Genomic DNA, 25667 nt, shown 5'->3' with positions numbered 1-25667 from the left:
GGAATTGGTAATGTTGACCCTATGATGGGCATGAATGCTGGGGGTAACAATCTTGTGAAGCCACTTCCTTACGATAATCTAACGCCTATGGGTAAGGCGAAGGATTATAAGGAAGGTGGAGCTGCTGTGAAATTTGACACATTCAGTGGGGCCAAAGATAAGCTAAAGGCACTTACCTTTTTACAGCAGTTTGATGCTGCTTTTTCTGGTGGTAATTACACGGAGTCCTCTAAGGTGAGAAAAGCTGCGACTTTTCTCAAAGGCAATGCATTGCAGTGGTGGTCCACTCTTCTTTTGCAGGGCATAGCACCATCTACTTGGGTACAGTTTAAATAGGTGTTCTCTTCCGTATGGCTCACATCTACTTTTGAGGTGGATGTAATGACAGCATGGCACAAGTTGGATGCATCAAAGTGTGAAAATCTTGAAGATTATAATAAGAAGTTTTGGGAAGCTTTACTCCCAGTTACTTCTTATCGTGCAGTGCCTTTGTCTGAGCAGGTGGAGAAGTATTGTTGTGGGCTGCCCAAGGAAGTGCGTGACTATTGCATAAAGACTCGAGTAACAAATATGTCACAGATGATAGAGAATGCTATGACAGCAAATGCGTTACTCACTGGAGTCTCATCTGGATTTAAAGGCAGTAAAAACTCAAGCAAGAAATCTGAAAAGTCAGGGCATGCTTCGCGTGATGCAAAAGGGTCTACAGAGAAGAGGTATAAGAAGTTACCAATGCCCAAGAGAACTCCTGAGGAGAGACAGGCTTTGATGGATGCTCGGAAATGTTTTTACTGTACAGAAGAGGGACATATGTCTTTTAATTGTCCCAAGCGAAAGTCCCAAAAGGACTCTGACACCAAAGGGGAGCCCAAGTCAAAGAAACCAAAACCTTCTGCAGGGTTAGTTCATGATCTTGTTGGGGAACAGCCAGGTGGTGAAGAGACTGAGTTGTGCAGGGCATGGGGCAAAGTGAGATCAAAATGCCTTGATTTTCTTTGACACAGGTGCTAGAGCCAACTTTATTTCACTGGATTTGGCTCGCCGATTGGGGATCCGTGCAGAGGAGATGGGGCCTTTATATGAGGCTAACATGGCTTGTCCTGGGTATGCAGAACCCGTCACTCCTATTATTGGGAAGCTCAGGCTTCATTTGCAGGGATATGTGGACAGTGAGGAGTTTTTCATCATGCCACTTGATGGATGTGATGTTTTGTTGGGTATGCCATGGTGCTACAGAGTACATGCGGTGGTGGATACATACAACAAGCCAAAAGAAATATCTCGTCACCATATCCTTAAGATATCCTGAGATATATCTCCATATAGCTTGCCTATAAGCTTGATAATATAATCCACAATATCCATATGGAAAGAGTGCTAAACGTGTGCACATAAAGCCAACTTCACACTTCCACGATAAAATTCTGTGAATTCATAAATCCTTAGATCAACAAGCTGTCTACTGCTCATGCTCTTGCTTCATAAGCTATGAAGCGGCTAGCCATGCTTAACAGCAATGATGGTAAGTGTGGTCCCCACTTGAGATCTTTTCTCTTCCTTATTGATAGAAGGAAGCCTCCGCTTCCAAGAAAGCCTATGCTCTGATACCAATGAAACTTGCGGCGGGTGCCCAGGGGACTAGGGCCTTGTTGATACCATCAATGCATATTAAAACATTTAAACATGGCCACAGCCTTAACACATATCCATCATCACTTTGCATAAAACATAAAGCTGGACAAAACATCCACAAATGCTGAAAATGGAGCTTGCACGTGTGACACCGCATAGAGGCCGGAATGGGCCGACCCCCCCCGTGGAGTATTTTATTACCCAAGGAGAATAATATCATGTACAAGCTTTGAGGGCCTTACTCTCCCCACGGGAGATGCCGGATTATCCAAATACAAATGCCATAACACAGCCCAACACGAGGCAACCAAGCCGGAACATAGGCTGTAGAAATGCCGAGCCAACAATATAATCCATATACCTCCGTGTGGGTACTGATTCTTCCCCAAAAACCACGGGTCTTCATGCAATAGAAAGGGTACAGCAAGTACAACTCTCCATTCGGCCGGTACAGCAGGTACAATGGCTGGTACAGCAAGTACGGTGGCTGGTACAGAAAGTACAGCAAGTACAGAAGTTGGTACAGCGGGTACAAGGGCTGGTACAGTAGGTACAGTGGCTGGTACAGCTGGTACGGGGGCTGGTACAGTAGGTACAGTAAGTACAGAAGCTGGTACAGTCGGTACAATGGGTGGTACAGCAAGTACAGAAGCTGGTACAGCCAGTACAAGGGTTGGTACAGTAGGTACAGTGGCTGGTACAGTCGGTACGGTGGTTGGTACAGCAAGTACAGAAGCTGGTACAGCCGGTACAATGGGTGGTACAGCAAGTACAGAAGTTGGTACAGCCAATACAAGGGTTGGTACAGTAGGTACAGCAAGTACAAATGCTGGTACAACAAGTACAATGGCTAGAAATCATAATAAATGATTAGATATCCTTGCCTTCAGTATTTCTTCGCGATGGAAGCCTCCAAAACAGTCCCCAACAGCCGGTATTCTTCATGGGCAGCCTTCAAGAGAGAGAGAAAGAGTAGCCATCATTAGGGCAGCCTATAACGGCGGTAGAGGCTAGTGTGCAGCAAGAGAGCCTCTATTAATGAAGAGAGAGGGCTCCAATTTATAGATTTGGGCCTCCCATGAGCTAAAATGGCAAGAGAAGGCTACAATGACAAGTGGAGAGCCACACAATAGCTGAAGTGACAAGTGTGAGGCCACTTGTCTCACTTTGATCCACTTTCTAACAAGTGTCAGGCCACTTGTCTCACTTTGGTCCACTTTCTTGCCACATGTCCCAATCTAAGAGATGGGTCCTTCCATAATCTTTACCTCTAAAAATATCCCAACTGGTAGACATTCTGTCATAGGCACTTTGCCAACTCTTGGTATCTGCTCAATTCCAGATGTAATGACGCGAACAGAATTTCCATCGGAGTCAGGCCAAAAATAGCAACTCTCCTAAATTTTAGGAGTGTGGTCCTTTGTATTCTAGGATAATCCCCCATTTCCAAAGCTTGTACTTTCCAAATATTTAAACATCCTGGAGTCCACCAGACCCCTTTCAGACTGGGAAATGTCCAGGCTGGTGACAGAATCTGTTCCTATTGTATCAGCTTCGGCAATTTCATCAGTAATGAAAAAGCATCTTTCCGCGTACTTGATTTATGTAAAGGATGCAAAAGATGATGAGTCTAAATCTAATTTGTCTACGTTAGATAAGGACAGGACTGATTTCTTATGTGAGTTCCAAGATTGTTTTTCCGAGTCATTGCTAGGAGAACTTCCTCTGGAAAGACCAGAAGATCATGCCATTGATCTAATTCCGGGTAGTACTCCACCAAATAGACCGCCGTACCGTGTTAGTGCAGCCCAACAAGAAGAAATTATGAGTCAAGTACAGGAGCTGTCGAATAAAGGGTTGATACAGCGTAGCTCATCACCCTTTTGCTCACCTGTACTCTTAGTGCAAATGAAAGATGGTTCTTGGCGCATGTGTATTGATTACAAGGCGCTGAACAAGAATACCATCAAGAATCGATTCCCCATTCCGAGGATCGATGACATTTTAGACCGCTTACAGGACTCCACAGTCTTTAGTCGGATTGACTTGAAAAGCGGGTTTCATCAGATACGTATTAGACCTGAGGATGTGCATAAGACAACATTTCGAACCACTTTTGGGGTATATGAGTTCTTGGTTATGTCCTTTGGTTTGACAAATGCATCTGCCACATTTAACAGAATGATGGACAGGATTTTCCGGCCTCATAGAGCTTTTGTGGGCACATTCTGTGATGATATGATTGTGCATTCACACACTGAGGAGGAGCATAGAAGGCATTTGGCCATTGTGTTTGAAGAACTCCGGAACCATAGGCTGGTTATTAATGGCAAGAAGAGTGAGTTCTTCTTGCAAGAGATACACTTCTTGGGGCATATTGTGTCTAAGCATGGAGTCCGTATGGATCTATCGAAGGTGGAAGCAATTCTTAATTGGCCAGATTTGAGGACCGTGCATGATGTACGCAGCTTTTTGCGATTGTGTTCCTTTTACAGGCGGTACATACGATATTTTGCTGAAATTGCTTCGCCTCTTCATGCCTTGACAAAGAAGGGAACTCCGTTTAGATGGGCTAATCAGGAAATTACAACCTTTAAAAAGCTTAAAGAAAAGCTTACTTCGGATCTAGTATTGGTATTACCGGACCTCCGAAAGGCTTTTGTTGTCCAGTGTGATGCATGTGGAAACAGCATTGGGGCAGTTCTCATGCAAGAAAGACATGTGATAGCCTATGAGAGTCGAATATTGCAGCATGCAGAGAAGCATTTACAAATTTATGAGAAAGAGATGTTGGCTGTAATTCATGCTCTTTCTACATGGAAACACTATTTGCTTGGGGCTGATTTCACTGTGCAGACAGATCATCAGACCTTGCGTTATTTCCTCACGCAAACTAAGCTTTCAGAGAAGCATATGCGATGGGCAAACTTTTTGTCTATGTTCCACTTCCAGATTGTGCATGTGGAAGGCAAAAAGAATCTTGTGGCAGATGCTTTGTCACGCAAGCCACAGGTCTCAGCAGTTTCACTTGCTTATCATCATGAGCTTGATGAAATGAAAGAGCAGTATGCCCATGATGAGGATTTTGGCAGGTTGTATGATCAGATGTGTGAGGGTCAGCGGCATGATCATTATACTCTCAGAGATGGGTTTTTGTTGATGCATGGTAGACTGTGTGTTACCAGGCAATTGTGACTCAAGGTTATGATTGAAAGTCATGCTCCATCGTATGCAGGTCATAGAGGAATTGATGCCACGGTAAAAGCAGTTGAAACTTTCTTTTATTGGCCAACCTTGAGAAGAGATGTTGATGCTTTTGTTAGGCAATGCATCGTATGTCAGAAGGTGAAGTTTGACCGTCAAAAGACACCAGGGTTACTACAGCCTTTACCTATTCCAGATAGACCTTGGGAGAGCATTGCCATGGATTTTATATTTGATCTTCCACGTACACAAACGGGGAATGATGGCATTTGGACTATCATATGCAGGTTTAGTAAGCAGGCTCATTTCATTCCCGTGCATAAGACGATCAAAGTTGATCATATGGTGAAGTTGTTCATAGCGAACATCTTCAAATATCATGGCTTGCCTACGTCTATCATTAGTGACTGTGATCCATGGATGACGAGTTTATTCTGGAGAGGGTTATTTGACAACATGGGTACAACTCTCAAGTTTTCATCTTCATTTCATCCACAAATAGATGGTCAATCGGAAGAGGCTAATTCTACAGTGTTAGATCTTCTTAAGTGTTACCGCCTGCAGCCGGAGATGCGCCGCCTGTTATTGTTCAGGACTGAACAGGACTGTATCTGTCTGTACCTGTTCGTACAGGTCAGTAGTACTCCATTGTCCCAATCCGCACAGTACTGTAGTACTCTATTGTACCTGTCCGTACAATTATGTACGTGCAACTGCTCCCTGTGTCAGCTGTCGTACTACAGCCGCCGGAACCTATAGCCGCCTGCTATCTGTACTCAGGTCGCTGCCTGAACCAACCGACTGCATAGCCTGTACCTGCTGTCGTACAGCAGTCGTCGCTAGTACCAGCAATACGGACTGTACTTGCTGTCCGTCCCTATCAGCGCCGCCTGAACCTGCAGCAGCCGTACCACTGTACCTGCTGTCGTACAGCTCTGTAAAGGCAGCCTCCATAGCGTTGTACGGCCTGCTCTTCACACACACAAAAACCAGCAGCTACCACCTCTATGCAGCCAGTCGACAGGGTTTCTCTCCTTGGCTCCAACTCAAAGGCATCGAGATAAAGCTGCAAAACCTGAGGTGAATCTGTTAAGTCACCTTCCTCCATCCACTTCGCATCCATCGGTGAATAGTTCTTGAACTTCACAAGATAGCGACAGGAAACTTTACCTCGTACCTTTCTTTCCTTATGTGCCAGTATCTGCTCTGGAATAAGAACCTCCTCAAGTTCTTCAACTTCCGGCTGAGCCTCATCTGATACATCCTCAGGCACATCCCCACGGAAAGGTCTAAGTAGACTCACATGAAATGCATTGTGAATCTTCCAGTGATCTGGTAGCTTCAGGCGATAGGCCACCTCACCAATCTTTTCCAATACCTGAAAAGGTCCATAATAGCGCATGCTCAACTTAGGGAATAAGCGCTCTTTACCCTTCATTTTGTTGAGCCTAGCTTTTTCAAATCGCAAAAGAACCCAATCACCCAATGCAAACTCTATTGCACGTCTGTGACGATCTTATTTATGTTTGGGGTGCCCGGACAAATGTTATGATGTGTGGACATCTTCAAATGTGAAGGGGGACCAAGAACATTAATATTTTTAATGTTCTAACCATGGGTGGCCCCTAGGCATAAGTGGCCCTTAGAAACTTTAATGAACATTAAAGAAAGGGGCCTAGGATATATTTGGAGAAAGGGGCAACTCCACTTTTGGAGGTACACGTCTCTCTCATCTCTCTCTCTCTCTCTCTCTCTCTCTCTCTCTCGCTTTTGGGAAAACGTGCAAGCTACGTGCGTGGAGAAGGAGAGAAACCTTGTCGACAGGCTGCATAGAGGTGGTAGCTGCTGGTTTTTGTGTGTGTGAAGAGCAGGCTGTACAGCGCTGTGGAGGCTGCCCGTACAGAGCTGTACTACAGCAGGTACAGTGGTGCGGCTGCTGCAGGTTCAGGTGGCGCTGATAGGGACGGACAGCAGGTACAGTTCGTACTGCTCGTACTGGCGGCGACTGCTATATGACAGCAGGTACAGGCTGTGCAGTCGGCTGGTTCAGGCGACGACCTGAGTACAGATAGCAAGCGGCTGTAGGTTGAGGCAGCTGCAGTACGACAGTTGACACAGGCAGCAGTTGCACGTACAGAACTGTACGGACAGGTACAACAGAGTACTACAGTCCTGTACGGAATGGTACAGTGGAGTACTGCTGACCTGTACGGACAGGTACAGGCAGATACAGTCCTGTTCAGTCGTGAACAGTAACAGGTGGCGCATCTCCAGCTGCAGGCGGTGCTTTATCAGAGCATAGTTGGTGCATCAGTCAGGTGGCTCTGCAGGGAGAAAAGTACAGACAATCTTTTGCAAGTACAGATTGGTACATTCAGTCCCTCTGGTGCAGATCCACGCATTGAATTGGTAAGCTCTGAACTTGTCAATCTTTCTTTCTTTCCATTGGCTTATGTCTCAGAGTTGTGTTGTCTGGCCCCTTGTGAGAGGCAGTTTGAAGGGTGGAAACAGAGATTAGACAATGGATGTATATTTGAACTGAGTTGAGACCATGTTCATGGAATATGCCAGATGTGTGCTCAAGGCTGCCGTGCTGAATTGTCTTGGTTGATTAGAGGGAAGCACAGTGTGTTGCTTTTGTGGGACACAGATCTGTGTGTGAATCCTCTGTGCTAAGAGGTCTTGAGGGCTGCCAGATTGGACATACTGGCTTTGTTGTACTCAGTCATATATTTCATTGAATTTGAATAAAGAAATACCGAAAGGGGCGCCAAGCTTTGGGGCCAACAGGTGTCGATTTCCTTTCAGTTTTGGGCATTCTAGCTCTAGTTAATTTTGTTATTTATTGGACTACCATTGGAAGGGTGACTGCTAGTCTACCGCACTTTGGTTTCTACCAGAGGCCGGTTTCAGTTTCTGGCTGAGTGGATGATGCACACAATTATGCCGATCCATAAAGCGGGAGATGTACTAGACCCCGGGAACTACAGGACCATCATGATTGGCCATATATTGGCCAAACTATACGGGGCAGTTTTAGAGGCAAAGCTGAGCACTCATGCAGAGGATGGGGGATTGAGAGCTGCAGGCCAGGTAGGCTTCCGACGAGCCTTCTCGACCATCGACCACATTTTTACATTGAGGTGCCTGATTGATATGCATGATTTATCTACATATAGCCACATACACACATGCACACATACATCTACGATATACATGCATGCATTCATGTATTTTGCGCACATGTTTATGTTTGTATATGTATTGGAGAAGAGTTACGACATTTTAAGCTGATCCCATGCAATGGATATACATATCTATGAGATCTGGTTAGCACATCTCATCATAATTTGAAGGACATCCATGACATCCTAGCTCTTTTATCATCTCACATCTTGCGATTGGCAGGATCAAGATGCAATCAGACCCTTTACCATGCCTTTGATGAAGCTCACCTCCTCAGCGATTGACAAAGTGCCAAAAGAAAGAGAGGAAATAATAAAAAACTTGCTAGAGTTTTTCCACACAGATGCTGTCTGTTGTCGAGACAAAGATGATTCTCCGCTTGGTGGTATGTATGCATAATTACCTCACCTCTTGCACCTCAATATAATAGATGCATGTTTAAGTGTTACATGCATCCTCATACTTACTCATGCATACATAATAAATATGCGACTGGATTACTTCCAAAAGCCCATATTAGCATGGATAAAAATCAGCCTCAATAATGCACATGCACGTATTTGTGCACCACGTGTTGATGGTGCCTTGCTAATAATTATGTATATGCAGAATTGCAGGCAGAGGTGATGAATCCTTTACTGGACTGGATAGAGAAGGAGTTTGGCTACAGACCAAGTCATTCATCAAGCCTTTTTGTGGACAATCAACCTGATGAAGTGATGGAGGCGATGGAGAAAGCCTTGAAGGGTGCCAATGATTGGCAACTGGCTGCAGTGGATTCCCTTTCAGCATCAGCTAAGTCTCTTGTCGTAGCTATGGCTGTTTCCCGAGGAAAGCTGAGCATAGAGGAAGCCATACAAGTGATTCGACTCGAGGAGGACTTCCAAGTTAGTTGTCATGTTTTGTGATTAGAAACAATGCAATCTTGCATCAATAAGTATGCTCTATGCATGCACAATAGAGCATGTAATATGCATGCATAGAGAATACATATGTTTTATGCATACATATTAGAGCTACGCATACATAAGACAAGATGGAAATCTTGAAGTACCTTTTTCAGCATTATTTTTGTATCCATTCTACACATCCTCCACGGATCTTTTTGAGCAGTGTCATGTGCACACCTTAATCCGGTGCCATGTGGACATACATCTCACTAAGTCAAGAGGCCATATTTGGCAGCCCAATCGGTGCCTAGCAGAGCCCAGGACATGCATCGATGGTTATGAGATATGTTGGGCATAATATAAATATGTTTAATGACATTTTTGATGTTAATTTGGGACTTGAAAAGGGCTGGCCGACTAGCATACGACCTGCCATCAAAACCCCTATATCAAGAAGGTAAAGGGTCATAATTCAGCATAACAGCCCTCAGTTTTGGATCAACAGAAGGCAGCCCCAGTACAGAAGTTTGCAACACATGGAGCTAGCTGGTTTAGTCATTAGCATGCATAGAAGTTAACGCATAGCATTAAGTGTCCATATCGATTTTAGATTTGAACAATCATTGTATATGCATCATGGTTCGGCAACATACAATAGGAGTAGTCTAGGTTAATAGTCTCTCTCTTCTACTTCTTCTTGCTTCTCTTTGTCATCACATGCGTTGCGTTAATCTTTGTAGCTTAGCGTTAAACATCATTATTACACTTTGGCATAGTTAGCATGTTACAAGCAGCCAACCAAGTTTGTCTCATGGAGTAGTTGAACAAGGTCAAAAGAACATCAGACGTAGCCCTCAAAGTCAAGAAGACTATTTCTAGCCCCCAATCTCTCTTTCAATTCGTTGACATGAGGTGTCAACTGCGTAATTGCCCCGAAAAGGGTCGAGCACAATCTTGCCACACACTTAAACTATTGATACTATTGAACAAGGTGAAATGGCACAAAACCAAACAATATAATGACATGGCAATAGGGCCAAAAAGGGCCGATCCCCGTTGTAATATGATTGTAAAGATACAAGCTTCATGGGCATCACATGCCAGATTTCCAATGACATTCATGCAATGAAAACACTTTGCAAACACGGTTTATCGAAGTCAGGGTTGATTCCACTTGCGAAGAACCTCACTTCCCTTGCCAGTGGCAATTATGCTCCACTGGCATCTGTACACAAGCATGTGTGTGCCAGGTCGAAACGTATGAGACCTTCATGGTCAAGCACGCAGATGTAGAGTAGGTTAAATAAAATGTACTAATTCTTTCTATTTGCTACTTCCCTTAGTTCTAGGCTTCATTATGGCTGAGTTTGCCCTGCATCTCCGGAGGTCTGACAGAAACTCAGCACGAAGGGCTTTGTGTGAATATATGCTCTTATGTGTGTGTGGAGTTCGTGTGTGAGAGCGTATCTTGATATAGATTTCTACACCCACTATTGGGCACTGATGACGTTAGTGGGGATGTCGTAGTATCTAGTCCATACTATGCATAATGGAGTTGATAGTTATATAGTCTTATGGGTTGACTACCATGAGCATATAATATGCACGTTCCTAAAAGGTGAATTTAGGCATGTTCCTGGATTCATTGAGGTATATAAAATTGGAGCAGCTCTTACCAATGAATTTTGCTAAATTTGTAAGTAGAAGTCAGCTTTTGGTTAAGTTGTTGGCGATAGAAATGCTCAAAAGCATTTTTAGCAAGTACATATCCAAGAGTAGTAGCTGAAAACTACTCCCAAGGGATGGGCAGCAGTGTAGCACTCATTTGCCAGCTAATCGAAGGGTTAGAGAAGCAATAAACCATGCCTAAGAGTATGTGTATGGAGTCGTTATGCTGAAAATTGTCTTCTTCTACCTCCTCATGAAAAAGATGCCTATCTGCCCAAGGAGAAAGAAAGAAAGAAAGAACGTTGTATTAACGTCTACAAAAGGCCAAAATGACCTATGAGACGAAAAGGTTACATCATGTCCATGAAATACATCATCATGGGTACTAAAAATAAAAATCAAAGAAAGTATAAGAGCTGAAATGTTAGATCTGATCCCAAAACAAAAAGTGTCCAACTCTCATATCACCCTAAAATATCTTGCATAGGACGCTGCAACATGGCACCCAATGTAGTAAAGCTGGGCTGGCGGGAGAAAGTCTTGTGGTGTTGGGAGATGATGGGTCTGATCCTCATGTAGTGACACGGGTGTGGGGACCACGAGGTTGAGGGCACCAGGATTTGCATAGCTCAATGGCTCTGTCTAGCGTCACTCCTCTTGGCCGAGCTCTTGCATCAACCTGAAAGTTGGTGTAGTGGGTGAATCTGCCCTCCTCACTTTGGTCTGGAAGAAATCGGTGAGAGTTCTTTGTACTGGTCCTGTGATGGGTACCGTTGGTCTTATGCCGCATAAGGGACTCCCTGTGTCTGCAAAGCTCTAGGAGGAAAAGTCCCAAGCATCTTTGGTCTGGAAATGTAGGATCCTGGAAAGTGATCCAAATCCATCTCAGAAGAGGCAATGGAACCTCCCCTAATCTCGTAGCAAAGGAGGGCACCTCTACGCTATACTGGAATGGAGGGAGTGCCTCCATCTATGCTATATTGGAATGGAGGGAGTGCCCAAGCTTGGGGCGTTGATGTCTCCATCTTGATATCTGAGGCAGGATCTTGCTAGCTCCATGCAAGCCAGGGCCCAAAAATGGGTGACGATGTCGACAAGACGGCTATCTCTTAGATGCTGAGCAAGGGAGAATGCCGGAGAGTGGATGGCAGCGAAGGTCGACTCTCAGTCCCATTCCCTATCGGGAGTGACGCTGAGAGGGAAAGAGAGGACAACCGCTCCATTTCCCTCGGTGTGGTGGAAGACCACACAAACATGGAGAGACGTTTCAATCTCAGAGAACTCTCCCTCCTCAATCGACAGGCATCTGAGAAGACCATAGTCCACAAGCTGCCCCCATCACCGGGGGGGGGGGGGGGGGGGGGGGGGGGGGGTGGCAATGGTTATCTTCACAAGATGTGAAAATTGATGTATTCGTTGCATGGCTGGGCTGAGCCGCGGGCTGGGCTGTTGGCTCTAGTGGGGGTCGGAGTAGTAGGGGGGTGTCGGGAATGGATCGGGGAAGCTCAGGGAGGGGGGGAAGAAAGAGGGGGTGGGGCGGGGGGGGAGCAGAGGGGGAGGAGGAAGGAGACCTATGAGGGGGGGGGGGGGGGGGGGGGGGGGGGGGGGCACCGGCTCCAAAAACCCAGGGGATGAGCCAAAATCTAGAAGAATCTCTTGGACAACATGGGGGGTTGCCACGTAGTCCATATCCTCGTCAGGAACTAAATGCTCATAACGGTTGCCAGTGGGCACCATTACCTCTGGGGGCCACTAGCCTGTTGATTTGGCCGGTGGTGTTCCTTGGGAGGTGGGTGGCGGCGCCGCCTAGGGCAATGGATTGTTTGCCAATGGCTTTTGCCCTCCTCTTACTGAGCGTGGGAGGGGGAAGGAGACCTATGAAGAGGGGAGGGGGGGGCACCGGCTCCAAAAACCCAGGGGATGAGCCAAAATCTAGAAGAATCTCTTGGACAACATGGGGGGTTGCTGTTGGGTTTTACGCTGTGTATGCACCCAGAGGAGTGCTAGTGATCATCAGTAGATTACTGGGGCACTTTTTACTTCAGTTAGTGGAGGTTTTTTCTCCCAGTTTAGCCTAGTTTCACTTATATTCAGTTTATAGGTGTTTTGGTCCACCCAGTACATTTTATGGCCGGACATGTGAACACTTATCTTTAGGGTCACTATTATGTGGCTATTGTACTTCACTTTGATCATCAAGCATATACTGAAGTCGTGTTCTCTCTCTCTGTTGGTTTCCACGCCTGCTTGAAGCTTCTGTAAACCCTAACCCTAACACTTCATTGCCTTCATTTGGTATCAACTTGCCAATGTGACAACCGCGGGCTGTGCATAAATATGCTCAACTGAGAGACTGCATACTGAATATTTGGCCTTGTATTACACAAGTAAATAAGGCACCCAACAGCCTGAGCATATGTAGTGGCATCAAAGGAAATACTGTCATCTTGTAGTGACAGTTTCATCCCAGGCTCCATAGGAGTACTAATAGGCTTGCAATCCTGAAATTTAAACTTCTCCAGAAGTTTAGTAACATAACGTGATTGCAACAACCCAATGCCTCTGTTATCCTGCACAAACTGTATGCCCAAATAGTAATGTACAAGCCCCAAGTCAGACATGTCAAATGTTTGTTGCAGTATCTCCTTAAAAGCTGCAATTTTGTCATCATTTGATCCCATGAGCAAGAGATCATCCACATAAAGACTGATGACCAGCAGATCTGTCTCTTCTTTCTTTACATACAGAGTGGCTTCTGATGGACTGTTCACAAATCCCTGAGTGAGTAGAAAAGCATCTATTTTTGCATACCAAGCTCGTGGAGCTTGTTTCAAACCATACAAGGCCTTTTTCAGCCTGCAAACTTTCCCCTCATGACCATGTTCTGCAAATCCCATGGGTTGAAATACATAAACTTCCTCCTCGAGGTCCCCATGTAGGAATGCAGTCTTTATGTCCAACTGGTGAACAACCCAACCACGATGTGCAGCCAATGCAATGACACACCTAAGTGTCGACATACGGGATGTAGGAGCAAATGTCTCCTCATAATCAATGCCCTTCTTCTGTGCATAGCCCTTTGCAACTAGACGAGCTTTGTACTTGTCAATGGATCCATCTACATGTCTTTTCAACTTATAGACCCATTTAGTACCAATTGCTTTCTTGCCTTTGGGCAGATCAACCAAATCCCATGTTTGATTCCTTTTAATAGAATCAAGCTCATCCTGCATGGCTTTGTTCCAATGCACATTATCTCGTGCATCCACAAATGAATCAGGCTCATCATCATCCTGTAAACTGGCTGCCATAACCAGATTCAAATCCATGATGTGTGCATGCTCATTGGTCCTTGTCTCCCTACGAGTACGACCAGCAAGAGGACCCTCTAAATGGCTGTCCTGTAATGTCCTCAAATACCATCTAGGTATGTGTCTGACCTGTGGTGCCTGCTGCCCCATATTTGGTTCAGCTTCTGGCTCATTTTGCTGCTGAATTTCTGCACCACCTACATCATTTGCTGGCTGTCCTGTACCCTCATTAGTTGGATCACCAACTGTGGAATGAAATTCCATAGGTAGTAGACCTTCAAACACATCATTTTCAGCCTGATTTGCCTCATAACCAGCCATGGATATTTCTGATTTTTCATCAAAAATCACATCCCGACTAGTGAATATCTTCCTGGATAGTGGGTCATATAACCTGTAGCCCTTGCTCTCACGGCTATACCCAACAAAAATGCATTTTGTGGCTTTATCATCCAGCTTCCTCCTCAACTCTTTGGGTATGTGTGCATATGCAAGACACCCAAAGATACGAAAATGCGATACAGAAGGCTTGCGGCCATGCCAAGCCTCAAAAGGAGTAATAGAAACCAATGCCTTTGTGGGACATCGATTCAAAATATGACAAGCACACATGACTGCTTCCACCCAAAAGATATGTGGTAGCCTTTTTGCCTTTAGCATACATCTGGCCATCTCCATGAGTGACCGATTCTTCCTTTCTGCAACCCCATTCTGCTGTGGAGTGTAAGGAGTAGTATACTGATGTTTTATACCTCTACTCCCAAGAAAGGAATTCAGCATATGTGACATATATTCCCCCCCTCGGTCAGAACGGAGAGTCTTGACCTTGCATCCCGACTCTGTCTCAGCAAGTGCTACAAAGGCCAAAAATGCATCATATACCTGTGATTTCTGTGTCAAAGGATAGACCCAGCATATACGAGAGAAGTCATCAATAAATGTTGCAAAATAGAAGCAACCACCTAATGACTTCGTTTGCATGGGACCACAAAGATCACTGTGTATAAGTTGCAACTTTGCAGTTGCTCTTAGAGCCTGATCACGTGGGAAGGAAAACCTGTGCATTTTTCCCAAAATACATCCTTCACAAATGTGATCTGGAGGCTTCTCCATGAGAGGTAGATCTGTAAACATGTTATGTCGCTGCATAAGCATAAGACTACCAAAATTTACATGCCCCATGCGAGCATGACATAACTCCGCATCAACCATAGCTGGAGTAAGAGTGAATGCATTATAAGCAGACTGATCCACTGGCTGAAATGCATCCAACTGATAAAGTCCATGACATAATGTACCAGTAAGCATCAAGGTCAAGGCATTAGCTTTGTCTCTGACCATGCATTTATCATCATCAAAGTGGACTTGCATACCACAATGTGCTAAAGAAGAAATGGACAACAAATTCTTCTTTATCCCTGGTACATATAAGGCATCTGTAAGGCGGAGAATGGAGCCATCAATGGCTGTAAGTTGAATCTCCCCAATGCCTCGAACTGGATATAAAGCATTGTTGGCACACTGAACAGTTTTGCCAACAGGGGCAGGGCCAACATGACTAAACAAATCCCTGCGAGATGTAATATGCTTTGAGGCACCACTATCAAAATACCAAGTACATGCATGCTCTGTCAAACTGAGTGCCTGTGAAGACCAAGAGGCATCATAGCTGCATGTATAAAAACAGTAATCCCTGTCCTCAACAAAAGAAGCAGTCTCTGGAGGAGCTTTAGAAGCATCATTAACAGACATCCCAGCTTCCTTTGCCTTCTCTTTGGCAATCCTTTTCCTACATTCAGTGATGTAGTGACCTGGCTTCTTACAGTAATGACATTTGCCCTTCTTCTTGGGCTGTCCATCACCTTTCTTGGTATCCTGTGAAGAACCACCATCACCTGAATTTTGATTTGAACTCTTTGGCTGAGTTTTTCCTTTCTCCTTTTGACCTGTAGTAAATGCTTGTTCAGCATTTGTGTTCATATTCATATTCTTCCTCATTTGCTCCTCTTGTAGTAAGAGAGCAACAAGTTCCTGATACTTGAGGGGTTCAACAGCATTCCTCATGCTGAGGTTCAAAGAGGTATGAAAAGCCAAGTAAGATCTTGGCAAAGAGTGCAAGATGGTGGACACAAGCTGTGTCTCAGGAATAATCTCATCCACATTGATGAGTTGTTCTCTCAAATCCTGCAGCCTGTTTAAGTGGCTAGACATATCATCTCCTTCATTCATTTTTTGATTTTCCAGCTCTCTTTTCAAAAATGAGATCCTAGCCTCATTACGAGCAGCATACATCTGCTCCAAAGTCACCCATGCATTCTGTGAAGAGCCAGCTGAACGAATATGAGGTATGATGGACCTCTGTACTGACAATGCAATGAGTGACAAAGCTTGTGCATCCCTGGCATCCCATGTCTTTTGAGCATTTGTTCTTTGAACAGGCAATGGCTGTCATGGAGCCTGTACCTGTTGTCCTCGTCCACGAGCACCCCCTTGGGGAGGAGTCTCTGGAGCCAATGGACCTGGACGTGGTTCATCACCACTAACAAAATCCCAAAGACCTTTTGCCACAAGCACATTTTTCAGCATAAAACTCCACAAGGAGTAGTTCGTGCCATCCAATTTGTCTTCCTTAGACAAATACGTGAATACATCACTTTGCTGTTGATTTGCCATTATGCCTACGCACAATGTTGTACCTGTTTATCAAAAAACCCAATAGCAAAAACCCTGAAAACAACTGTACTCCACTGAATACAGTTCACCCAAGTATGCCTGCACTCTCAATCCTCTGAATGTGCAGCTCAATGCACCAATGACTGAGTAGAGCAGCAAATGGCGTACACAATGCCAAAATGCCCCAAAAATGCCCAAATTTGCTGCACCCAAACTGTGCAAAAAACCTGTATAGTTCTTTGCTAGAAAGTCTGCCTGTTGTGCCTGTATATTTTCACAGAGAAAATAATATTACCCAAAAACAAAATTTTTAATGCTTACCACAGATTGACTGAGTAGCTTGTGGTACTTCTGCAGGTACAGTCCACCAAAGAGCAAGTACAGTTGACTGTACTGTGCAGGTACAGTCGACTTGTACTACACAGGACTGATGGAGGCTGCAGGCAGATTCTGTGGAGGTACTGTGCAGGTACTGTGGTCGACTCTGACAGGTACGGAAGCTGCACAGTGTCGAGCTGCACAATGTTGAGCAAGGCAACCAGGTACTGAAGGCGGCGCTGTGTGTATACGGGCAGGTACAGTACTTGAAGGCGGCGCTTACTGTACGGAAGCAAGGCCACGCCTGTTGCACAGTGTAGAGCAAGGCGACGCCTGTTGCAGCAGACGACTGAGTACACCACAGACGACCAGCGTTGACAAGTACAGTCGACGTTGACTGTACGGAGCAGGTACGGGTGCTGACAGCAACGAACAGGTACAGCAGCTGCTGCAGGCGAGCAGCTGTACGAATACTGCAGGCGGCGCTCAGGTGTACGGGCAGCAAGAATGATTGTACGGAGTTGTACGGGCAGCAGCAACAAAAACCTGGCAGTGTACGGGCAGGGCAAGGCAAGCCTTCAAAGCTCTGATACCAAATGAAGGCAATGAAGTGTTAGGGTTAGGGTTTACAGAAGCTTCAAGCAGGCGTGGAAACCAACAGAGAGAGAGAACACGACTTCAGTATATGCTTGATGATCAAAGTGAAGTACAATAGCCACATAATAGTGACCCTAAAGATAAGTGTTCACATGTCCGGCCATAAAATGTGCCGGGTGGACCAAAACACCTATAAACTGAATATAAGTGAAACTAGGCTAAACTGGGGGAAAAAACCTCCACTAACTGAAGTAAAAAGTGCCCCAGTAATCTACTGATGATCACTAGCACTCCTCTGGGTGCATACACAGCGTAAAACCCAACAGTTGCCACGTAGTCCATATCCTCGTCAAGAACTAAATGCTCATAACGGTTGCCAGTGGGCACCATTACCTCTGGGGGCCACTAGCCTGTTGATCTGGCCGGTGGTGTTCCTTGCGAGGTGGGTGGCGGCGCCGCCTAGGGCAATGGATTGTTTGCCAATGGCTTTTGCCCTCCTCTTACTGAGCGTGGGAGGGAGGCTGGGCTATTGGGATCGGCTGGTCAGGAACCTCCACCATGGGCTTGGGTCATGCATTCCTACTCTCGCCAAGCACTCACAGTGGCTAGGGTGACTGGCGTACTTTACACGTTGAAGAATCGGGTTGCCCTGGAGTTTGGGGAGTGCGATGACCTGCGGGAAATCATTGGGGGTAGCAACGCAAACTTTGATGGATGGGATGCCGCTATTGTGGCCACCACTGAAGCGGCCGTATGCGGAGACTCCAAAACTTACCCCATCGACCTGTCCAATCGATTAAATCAGAGGGTGATGTTCCTTTTGGAGGCCAGGGAAGCAGGATACACCTGCCAAGGGGCCGAATGCAAGGTCGAAGCCATGGTGCCACCTCATGAAGAACGCCGGTGTGTTGCACAGTCCCACAAGTCCAATCATGTACCAAGTAAATGGGTGAGATAAAATAAGTCTCTTGCCAACAAGTTGTTAGTCCACGTGACCCTTGGTGTAGACATAAGTCCCGTGCCAACCAGGCGTTATGTCCACTCTACCACTTGCACTTCATGGTTGTACTCTGACCCATAGTTGTTTCTCATACCGGTACGCGGCACAGTTCGTACGATTTCGTATGGTACGAAATGACCATTGGCCGGTGCAGTTTTCGACCGTTGGGGGTGGGGGGGGGTGCGGGCTTGGGGGGAGGTTGCAATGGTTATCTTCACAAGATGTGAAAATTGATGTATTTGTTGCATGGCTGGGCCGGGCCGGGCTGTTGGCTGTTGGCTCTAGTGGGGGTCGGAGTAGTAGGGGGGTGTCGGGAATGGATCGGGGAAGCTGAGGGACGGGGGGGGAAGAAAGAGAGGGGGTGGGGAGGGGGGGAGCAGAGGGGGAGGAGGAAGGAGACCTATGAAGGGGGGAACCATGGGGGGGGGGTTGGGTGCGGCACCGGCTCCGAAAACCTAGGGGATGAGCCAAAAGCTGGAAGAATCTCTTGGACAACATGGGGGGTTGCCACGTAGTCCATATCCTCGTCAGGAACTAAATGCTCATAACGGTTGCCAGTGGGCACCATTACCTCCGGGGGCCACTAGCCTGTTGATCTGGCCGGTGGTGTTCCTTGGGAGGTGGGTGGCGGCGGCGCCTAGGGCAATGGATTGTTTGCCAATGGCTATTGCCCTCCTCTTACTGAGCGTGGGAGGGAGGTTGGGCCATTGGGATCGGCTAGTCAGGAACCTCCACCATGGGCTTGGGTCATGCATTCCTACTCTCGCCAAGCACTCTTGTTGAGGCCTCGTGGGGTGGGGTGGGGGTGGGGGTGGGGGGGGGAGGGGGAGGGGGAGAGGGGGGGGGGGGGGGTTTCGGGGGTTGTCCTCTGTGGGCGTGACACTGAGGGCAGGACCAAACAAGGTGGCTCATTTGTAATAGTGGCTAGGGTGACTGGCGTACTTTACACGTTGAAGAATCGGGTTGCCCTGGAGTTTGGGGAGCGCGATGACCTGAAGGAAATCATTGGGGGTAGCAACGCAAACTTTGATGGATGGGAGGCCGTATGCGGAGACTCCAAAACTTACCCCATCGACCTGTCCAATGGATTGAATCAGAGGGTGATGTTCCTTTTGGAGGCCGGGGAAGCCGGATACACATGCCAGGGGGCCGAATGCAAGGTCGAAGCCATGGTGCTACCTCATGAAGAACGCCCGAGTGTTGCACAGTCCCACAAGTCCAATCATGTCCCAAGTAATGGGTGAGACAAAATAAGTCTCTTGCCAACAAGTTGTCAAATCCACGTGACCCTTGGTGTAGACATAAGTCCCGTGCCAACCAGGTGTCATGTCCACTCTATCACTTGCACTTCATGTTGGTACTCTGACCCATAGTTGTTTCTCATACCGGTACGCGGCACAGTTCGTATGATTTCGTATGGTACGAAATGACCGTTGGCCGGTGCAGTTTTCGACCGTTTTTCTTGTCGTTTTCGCTCGTTTTTCTGCTGTTTTGTGACCGTTTTTTCGCCCATTTTTTGACCGTTTTGTGACGGATTTTTTTGCCTTGTTGTGGGCCTTGGCTATGGCTCTCTTCTCCTTTTAAGTTCCCTCCCCCCATGCTTCTCTCACATTCAACCTTGAGCAAGCACCCGTGAAGCTCCATTCTCCACCTTGAGTCTTGAGCTTTGTTTCTTGAAGCTCTCTCTCTCTCTCTCAACTCTCAAGCCACTCTCTTCTCCCTCTCTCAAGCCACTTTCTCTCTCAACTTCTCAAGCCTCTCTCTCTCTCTCTCTCTCTCTCTCTCTCTCTCTATTACAATGATGAGGGAGAAGAATGAAGCCTTCAATGTGCATGCTATCCATGTGGAGAAAGCCGATGGAACGTCCAAGTCATATAGGTGGACTTGTAAGTATTGTGGCAAACAATACACAAGCGAGTTACTAGGCTTTTGCAATATCTCGGAAAGGTGGGGGGGGCAAGTTGTGCCATGCAAGGAAGTCTCCCTAGCTATATTCGATGAGATCTTCAACAATATTAGCGGTGGATTGGGTGCTCTCCGTGATAGTGGTAGAAGCTCAAGGGTGGATGATGAGGTCATCTCCCCCCCTTGTGACACATCCTCCCCCGCCGGTGCCGCCTCTGCCTCCTCAAAGAGGCAAAGGTTTGATTCTCCCATGAGGCAAGCCACTCTTGCCCAAGCCACCGGGAGTGTCTCTTCTTCTCTATCACATCTTCGAGAATGGCAACGAAACACGTGCACATAAAGCCAACTCCATACTTCGGTGATAAATTTTGTAAACTCATAAATCCTTAGACCAAGCTACATACTACTCATGCTCTTGCTTCATAGACTATGAAGCGGCTGGCCACTTAACAACAATGATGGTAAGTGTGGTTCCCACTTGAGATCTTTTCTCTTCCTCATTAATAGAAGGAAGCCTCCGCTTCCAAGAAAGCCTATGCTTTGATACGAATGTAAATTCCGGAGGGCCCGGGGTTTTCACAAAACACTTGACCATTAATGCAATTAACAATGGAATTGGCCATAGCCTTAAACATATGCCACTTAATCCACAAAATTGGAAAAGAGAGATGTGCACAGCTGACATCACATAGAGGTCGGAATGGGCCGACACCCCCCTCCCCTTGTAGTATTTTATTACCCAAGGAGAAAATATCATGTACAAGCTTTGAGGGCCTTACTCTCCCCACGGGAGATGTTGGATTCTCCATATACAAATGCCATAACACAGCCCAACATGAGGCAACCATAAATTCAACCGGTATAGAGATTGTAGAAATACCGAGCCAACAATATAATCCATATACCTCCGTGTGGGTACTGATTCTTTCCCAAAAACCACGGGTCTTCATGCAATAGAGCTGGTGTAGCCAGTACAACTCTCCATTCATCCGGAACAACAATAACCTAGGCTGGTATAACAAGTACAGTGGTTGGAACAACAAGTATACAGTGATTGGTATAGCAAGCACAAGGGTTGGAACAGCCGGTACAGTGGTTGGAACAGCAAGTACAGTGGTTGGTACAGTAGGTACAGCCCTCAAATGAGCCAGTACAATCTCCATTTAGTCGGTATAGTACATAAATCAGCCGGTGCAGGGATCATGCAACCATCAAGAGGCTATAGAAATAGAGAAACCTTGTGTTGAGGGAAGTGAAGGAGTGTAGGAACTCTCCCCATTAAGCGTTGTAGACAAGAATGCGAGCAACCATCATAGTAGAGACTAGTCTACAGCAAGAGAGCCTATTCCAAATGAAGAGAGAGGGCTCCAATTTATAGATTAGGGCCTTCCATGAGCTAAAATGGCAAGAGAAGGCTATAATAACAAGTGGAGAGCTACACAATAGCTGAAGTGACAAGTGGCCTCATAGATTAGGGCCTCCCATGAGCTAAAATGGTAAGAGAAGGCTATAATGACAAGTGGAGAGCCACACAATAGCTGAAGTGACAAGTGTGAGGCCACTTGTCTCACTTTGATCCACTTTTTGACAAGTGTGAGGTAACTTGTCTCACTTTGATCCACTTTCTTGCCACATGTCCCAATCTAAGAGATGGGTTCTCCCATAATCTTTACCTTTAAAAGCATCCTAACTGGTAGACCTTCTGCCAAATGTGCTTTTGCATGTCTCCCCATTTGCTCAATTCAAGACATAATGACGCGAATGGAATTTCCATCAGAGCTCGGTCAACAGGTATGCAATGGGGGGAGCTCCAGCATGAGCTTGACTTTTTCATACCGTGTATGCTACCTAACGCATTGCCTGAGTGAAAAGTTTACTCTCGTGGCCACCATTGTTTGCCTTGCCACAATGCAAGCATAAACGTGAGCATGTGCTCAAAATGCTTCTTACTACAACCTCGGGGATTAGTTTGCTCTACGTGATACGGACGGAACCTGTATGGGACTTGATGACCAAAAGTGAGCTGAAGCAGTCAGCATTTACTTCATGCATATGTATTAGTATTTACAAGCTTTGATTTGCATTGAGCCTTGGAGGAATTGTAACTTGCAAGGCTAGGCTTATTATAGTAACAATCATGGTAACTCTCTATTATTGGGTGTGTACCTGGTGCTGGTGAGTTCACCTATGTGCTGATGATGTTATGGACGGTAATGATGGGTCCCCCTTTGCCATGACCAATTTGTTCTGATGATGATGTTCGCATTGACAATGGCTTCCCCTTGGCTATGGTCTAGTGATGCTGATGTTGGTGGAGGGACACTTGTATTGTTACAAACTGATGACAGTCTCATACTACCTTTGTAATGTGAGTGTAGCTAAAGGCTTTGGGAACAGAAGGGGGGGAAGGGGCGGGCCGGGGGGTGTCCTTTATATTTTCTTGTACATATACCTGGACTGGTTCTGATGTATCCTGGCTATTTGCTAATATAAACCATTCTTGCTTTCTAAAAACGAACCTCTTCTCAGTGGAGTTTTTGAATTTGTGGCAGATTGAAGAATGGGGGCTCGTTGAAGGTGGCCATGATATTGATGTAGCAGACTTGCGGTGCAGGGTGGCTGCTGCCTCTGTCTTCTTGAGGCTTTTCTGACATTGCACATTGAAGTCAATAAAGCTTGATTGGCTTGAACTTACTGTTTCCAAGTGCAGTTTCTTTACTGAGAAATGTCCCTGTTTTGCAATAAAGTCTACTGGTTTAGACTCCCTCATCTATATGTCATTATGTAAAGTCAAGCTCTTCGACCATCAAACATACTAAAAAAAAATGTGGGCATTTCATCGATGGTCGACACAAGTGAGTGTGGCTCTCTCTCTCTCTCTCTCTCTCTCTCTCTCGCACGCATGTATTTTTAAGGAGTGATATGTGGTTGGCATTTTTGTGTCGAAAATAAATATGTGCATGCTTCTGATACATACACTAGTGCAGATTGGTATTTGCCAAATTTTGCAATTCCCTTGAGCCAATGGTGTTGCTGAAAGCACTGATTGTTGGTTGTCCCTTTTTGTCATGTTTTTTCGTACCTCATGTCTTTCCTGTTGGCATCTCCGCACTAGTGACGGCCTAGCGATGGGGAGATATTCACATTACATTGGTTGGTGGGGACTTCCAAATTTGGCTTTGTAGCAATGGTAAACAAAGAGAGCCTAGAAAGACGGCATGGGTTGGCCTGGGACATGAAGTAGTTTAGGATGAGTGGTCAAAGGGCGCCTTACAAAGAATAATCTCACAACAATCACAGCATGCATATTGAAAACAGCCACTGATGATGTATTTTATATGAATTTCCTAGAAAGCGCTCTTTTCCCTCTGATGAACCTTTGCGAATATGACGTTGACACCTTCTGGTTGTAGATGGTGAGTTGATTCTTACAATTTTTATCACACCATTTGTTGGCTTGGCTTGTGCAAGAGGCAGGTTGAGGTGGCATTTTAAGATGGTCAAGCTTCAATTAGGAAATCTGTCTCTCTGTCTGTCTCTATCTCTGTCTCTGTCTCTGTCACATATTGTACCGTCATGAGCTCATTATGCATCTTATCCCGTATTCACAAGTCATCAAGGCATAGATAAATGGTTTTTTTTAAAAAAATTCAGCATTCACATGATTTCAGTACAACTTTATGTTCTCATTCCCATTGGGTCTTTTGTGAAGACTTTAAATTACTTTGTTTCTTCCACTGTGTGTGTGTGTGAGAGAGAGAGAGAGAGAGAGAGGCGGTTTTTTGCAAAGAGGGACGTTTGAGTTATGTGCTCCAAAACCAGTACTCTTAGTCTTTAAAGTGATATGCATGTGCTAGGGGCCACCAAAACTGACTTGAAGCCTTTATCCCGTCTTTTTTCTAATTGCCAGGGAATGTAGAGAGTCCTTTCGGATGTTGCTCAAAGGGTTGGAAAGATGCCACTTTCCTTAATTGACATTTTGACACTGGTATGGTTAAAGGATTAAAAAAGTGTTCAGGATAGTCTTATATTGTGTTAACCAAACAACTTCGTAGGTCTATTTTGGTAGGGCAAAATCTGCATTGTTGGAATCCCTTTGGTATTAAGTGGCTTTTGAGATGTTAGAAAATATTTAACATGATTGCAAAGGGAAACAAACTTGTTTAGTGGATGAGGTAGGGGTAGATTCATGCCAAATAGTGGATTCAAATTGTCGGAACAATGGGTTCTCATAGGCCAAAAATCAAAGGGATTCACGCATCCTGTCTTTCACATGACTAGTCTTCTATTGGCATTGCTAAGATTGATGCTCAAAATTTTTTAGGCTTAATAAGTAGAAAGTTGACCATTCTCCAATTGTGCATGTGGTTTCTTTTTACTACAGTTATCTCGTGATAAAATTTTTAAAGGGCTTGATTGGTCAAAAATCACTCATGCCAGCTAAGGTTTTGGTGTAAGGTGAGCACTCACAACAATTGTATAGATCTAAGGGAATTCAACCAATATAGTAAAGTTTCCCCATCAAATTTGCATGCAAATAAATGTGCAAAACCAAAGCACAAACACCAATGTCATGTGAAATGCAACAACTCATGTTCATGCACTAATCACTAATGCGCACATTTTATTTAGCATTATGAACTAATGTTTATAAGTATATTATAAGTCTAAAGGCTTGTTTGGATTGTGAAAGCATTCTTTGAAGTTGGAGGAAAAAAATAGGGTTTGTTCAAAGACAAACTTATACAAAAATCTAAATGTGTGGGTTCTCCTTTGAGAAAACGATGAAAGCTTGAAGTTTACTATTATTAATTAAGCTTTAGAGAGGTTTACTTATCAAAGCAAAAGGGATGTTTTTGGATTAACAACTATTTGTCCATGAGAAAATGTTAGGCCCTCTCCTTGAAATACACCTTCTTAATGAGCACAATAAAGTTACAGGAGTATTTCTTTGATTTTAAAAAGTTGTAAAATTTGTGCTTAAAAAGATCCATGTATATGTGTTCCAAATGTTCATGACAGCATCCTTTCTTGGGTTGTAAAATGGTACCAAACACGTCACAAGCATGACAACCAAGGACACGTGCAGAACACATCAAATGACTATTCTCAAACTTCACTAAAGGTGGTTATAGACAATTATGTTCGCTGGAAGTGTGTCCACCAGTAGGTTTAATATTATGGTGGCGTAAAATAGGCAGTATACAACAATTGTCCGTTATGAACAATTGTGTTTGTTAGAAAGAAGTGTGTCCAACAATTGGTTTGATATTATAGGAGCCT

At 45.2% G+C, this 25667-nt stretch overlaps 1 protein-coding gene across 1 annotated transcript in view; it reads left to right on the top strand.

Annotated features, from left to right (window-relative positions):
• The window catches only part of LOC147635153 (ATP12 protein-like protein), a 64272-nt gene extending 40424 nt beyond the window's left edge, over positions 1 to 23848 (top strand). Inside the window, exons 2-5 of the mRNA XM_086802325.1 lie at positions 8245 to 8407; positions 8632 to 8909; positions 22937 to 23239; positions 23500 to 23848. Of these exons, the coding sequence (XP_086658451.1) occupies positions 8245 to 8407; positions 8632 to 8909; positions 22937 to 23035 (540 nt within the window). The 3' untranslated portion in view covers positions 23036 to 23239; positions 23500 to 23848. The remainder of the gene's footprint in view (positions 1 to 8244; positions 8408 to 8631; positions 8910 to 22936; positions 23240 to 23499) is intronic.
• Positions 23849 to 25667: the final 1819 nt, after the last annotated feature.

Source organism: Cibotium barometz, chromosome 9 (assembly GCF_041138505.1).
Source record: "Cibotium barometz isolate CiBa-2024 chromosome 9, ASM4113850v1, whole genome shotgun sequence".
NCBI classification, from domain to species: Eukaryota; Viridiplantae; Streptophyta; class Polypodiopsida; order Cyatheales; family Cibotiaceae; genus Cibotium; species Cibotium barometz.
Note: the sequence above shows the minus strand (reverse complement) of the source record. Positions and strands in the feature narration are given on the sequence as shown.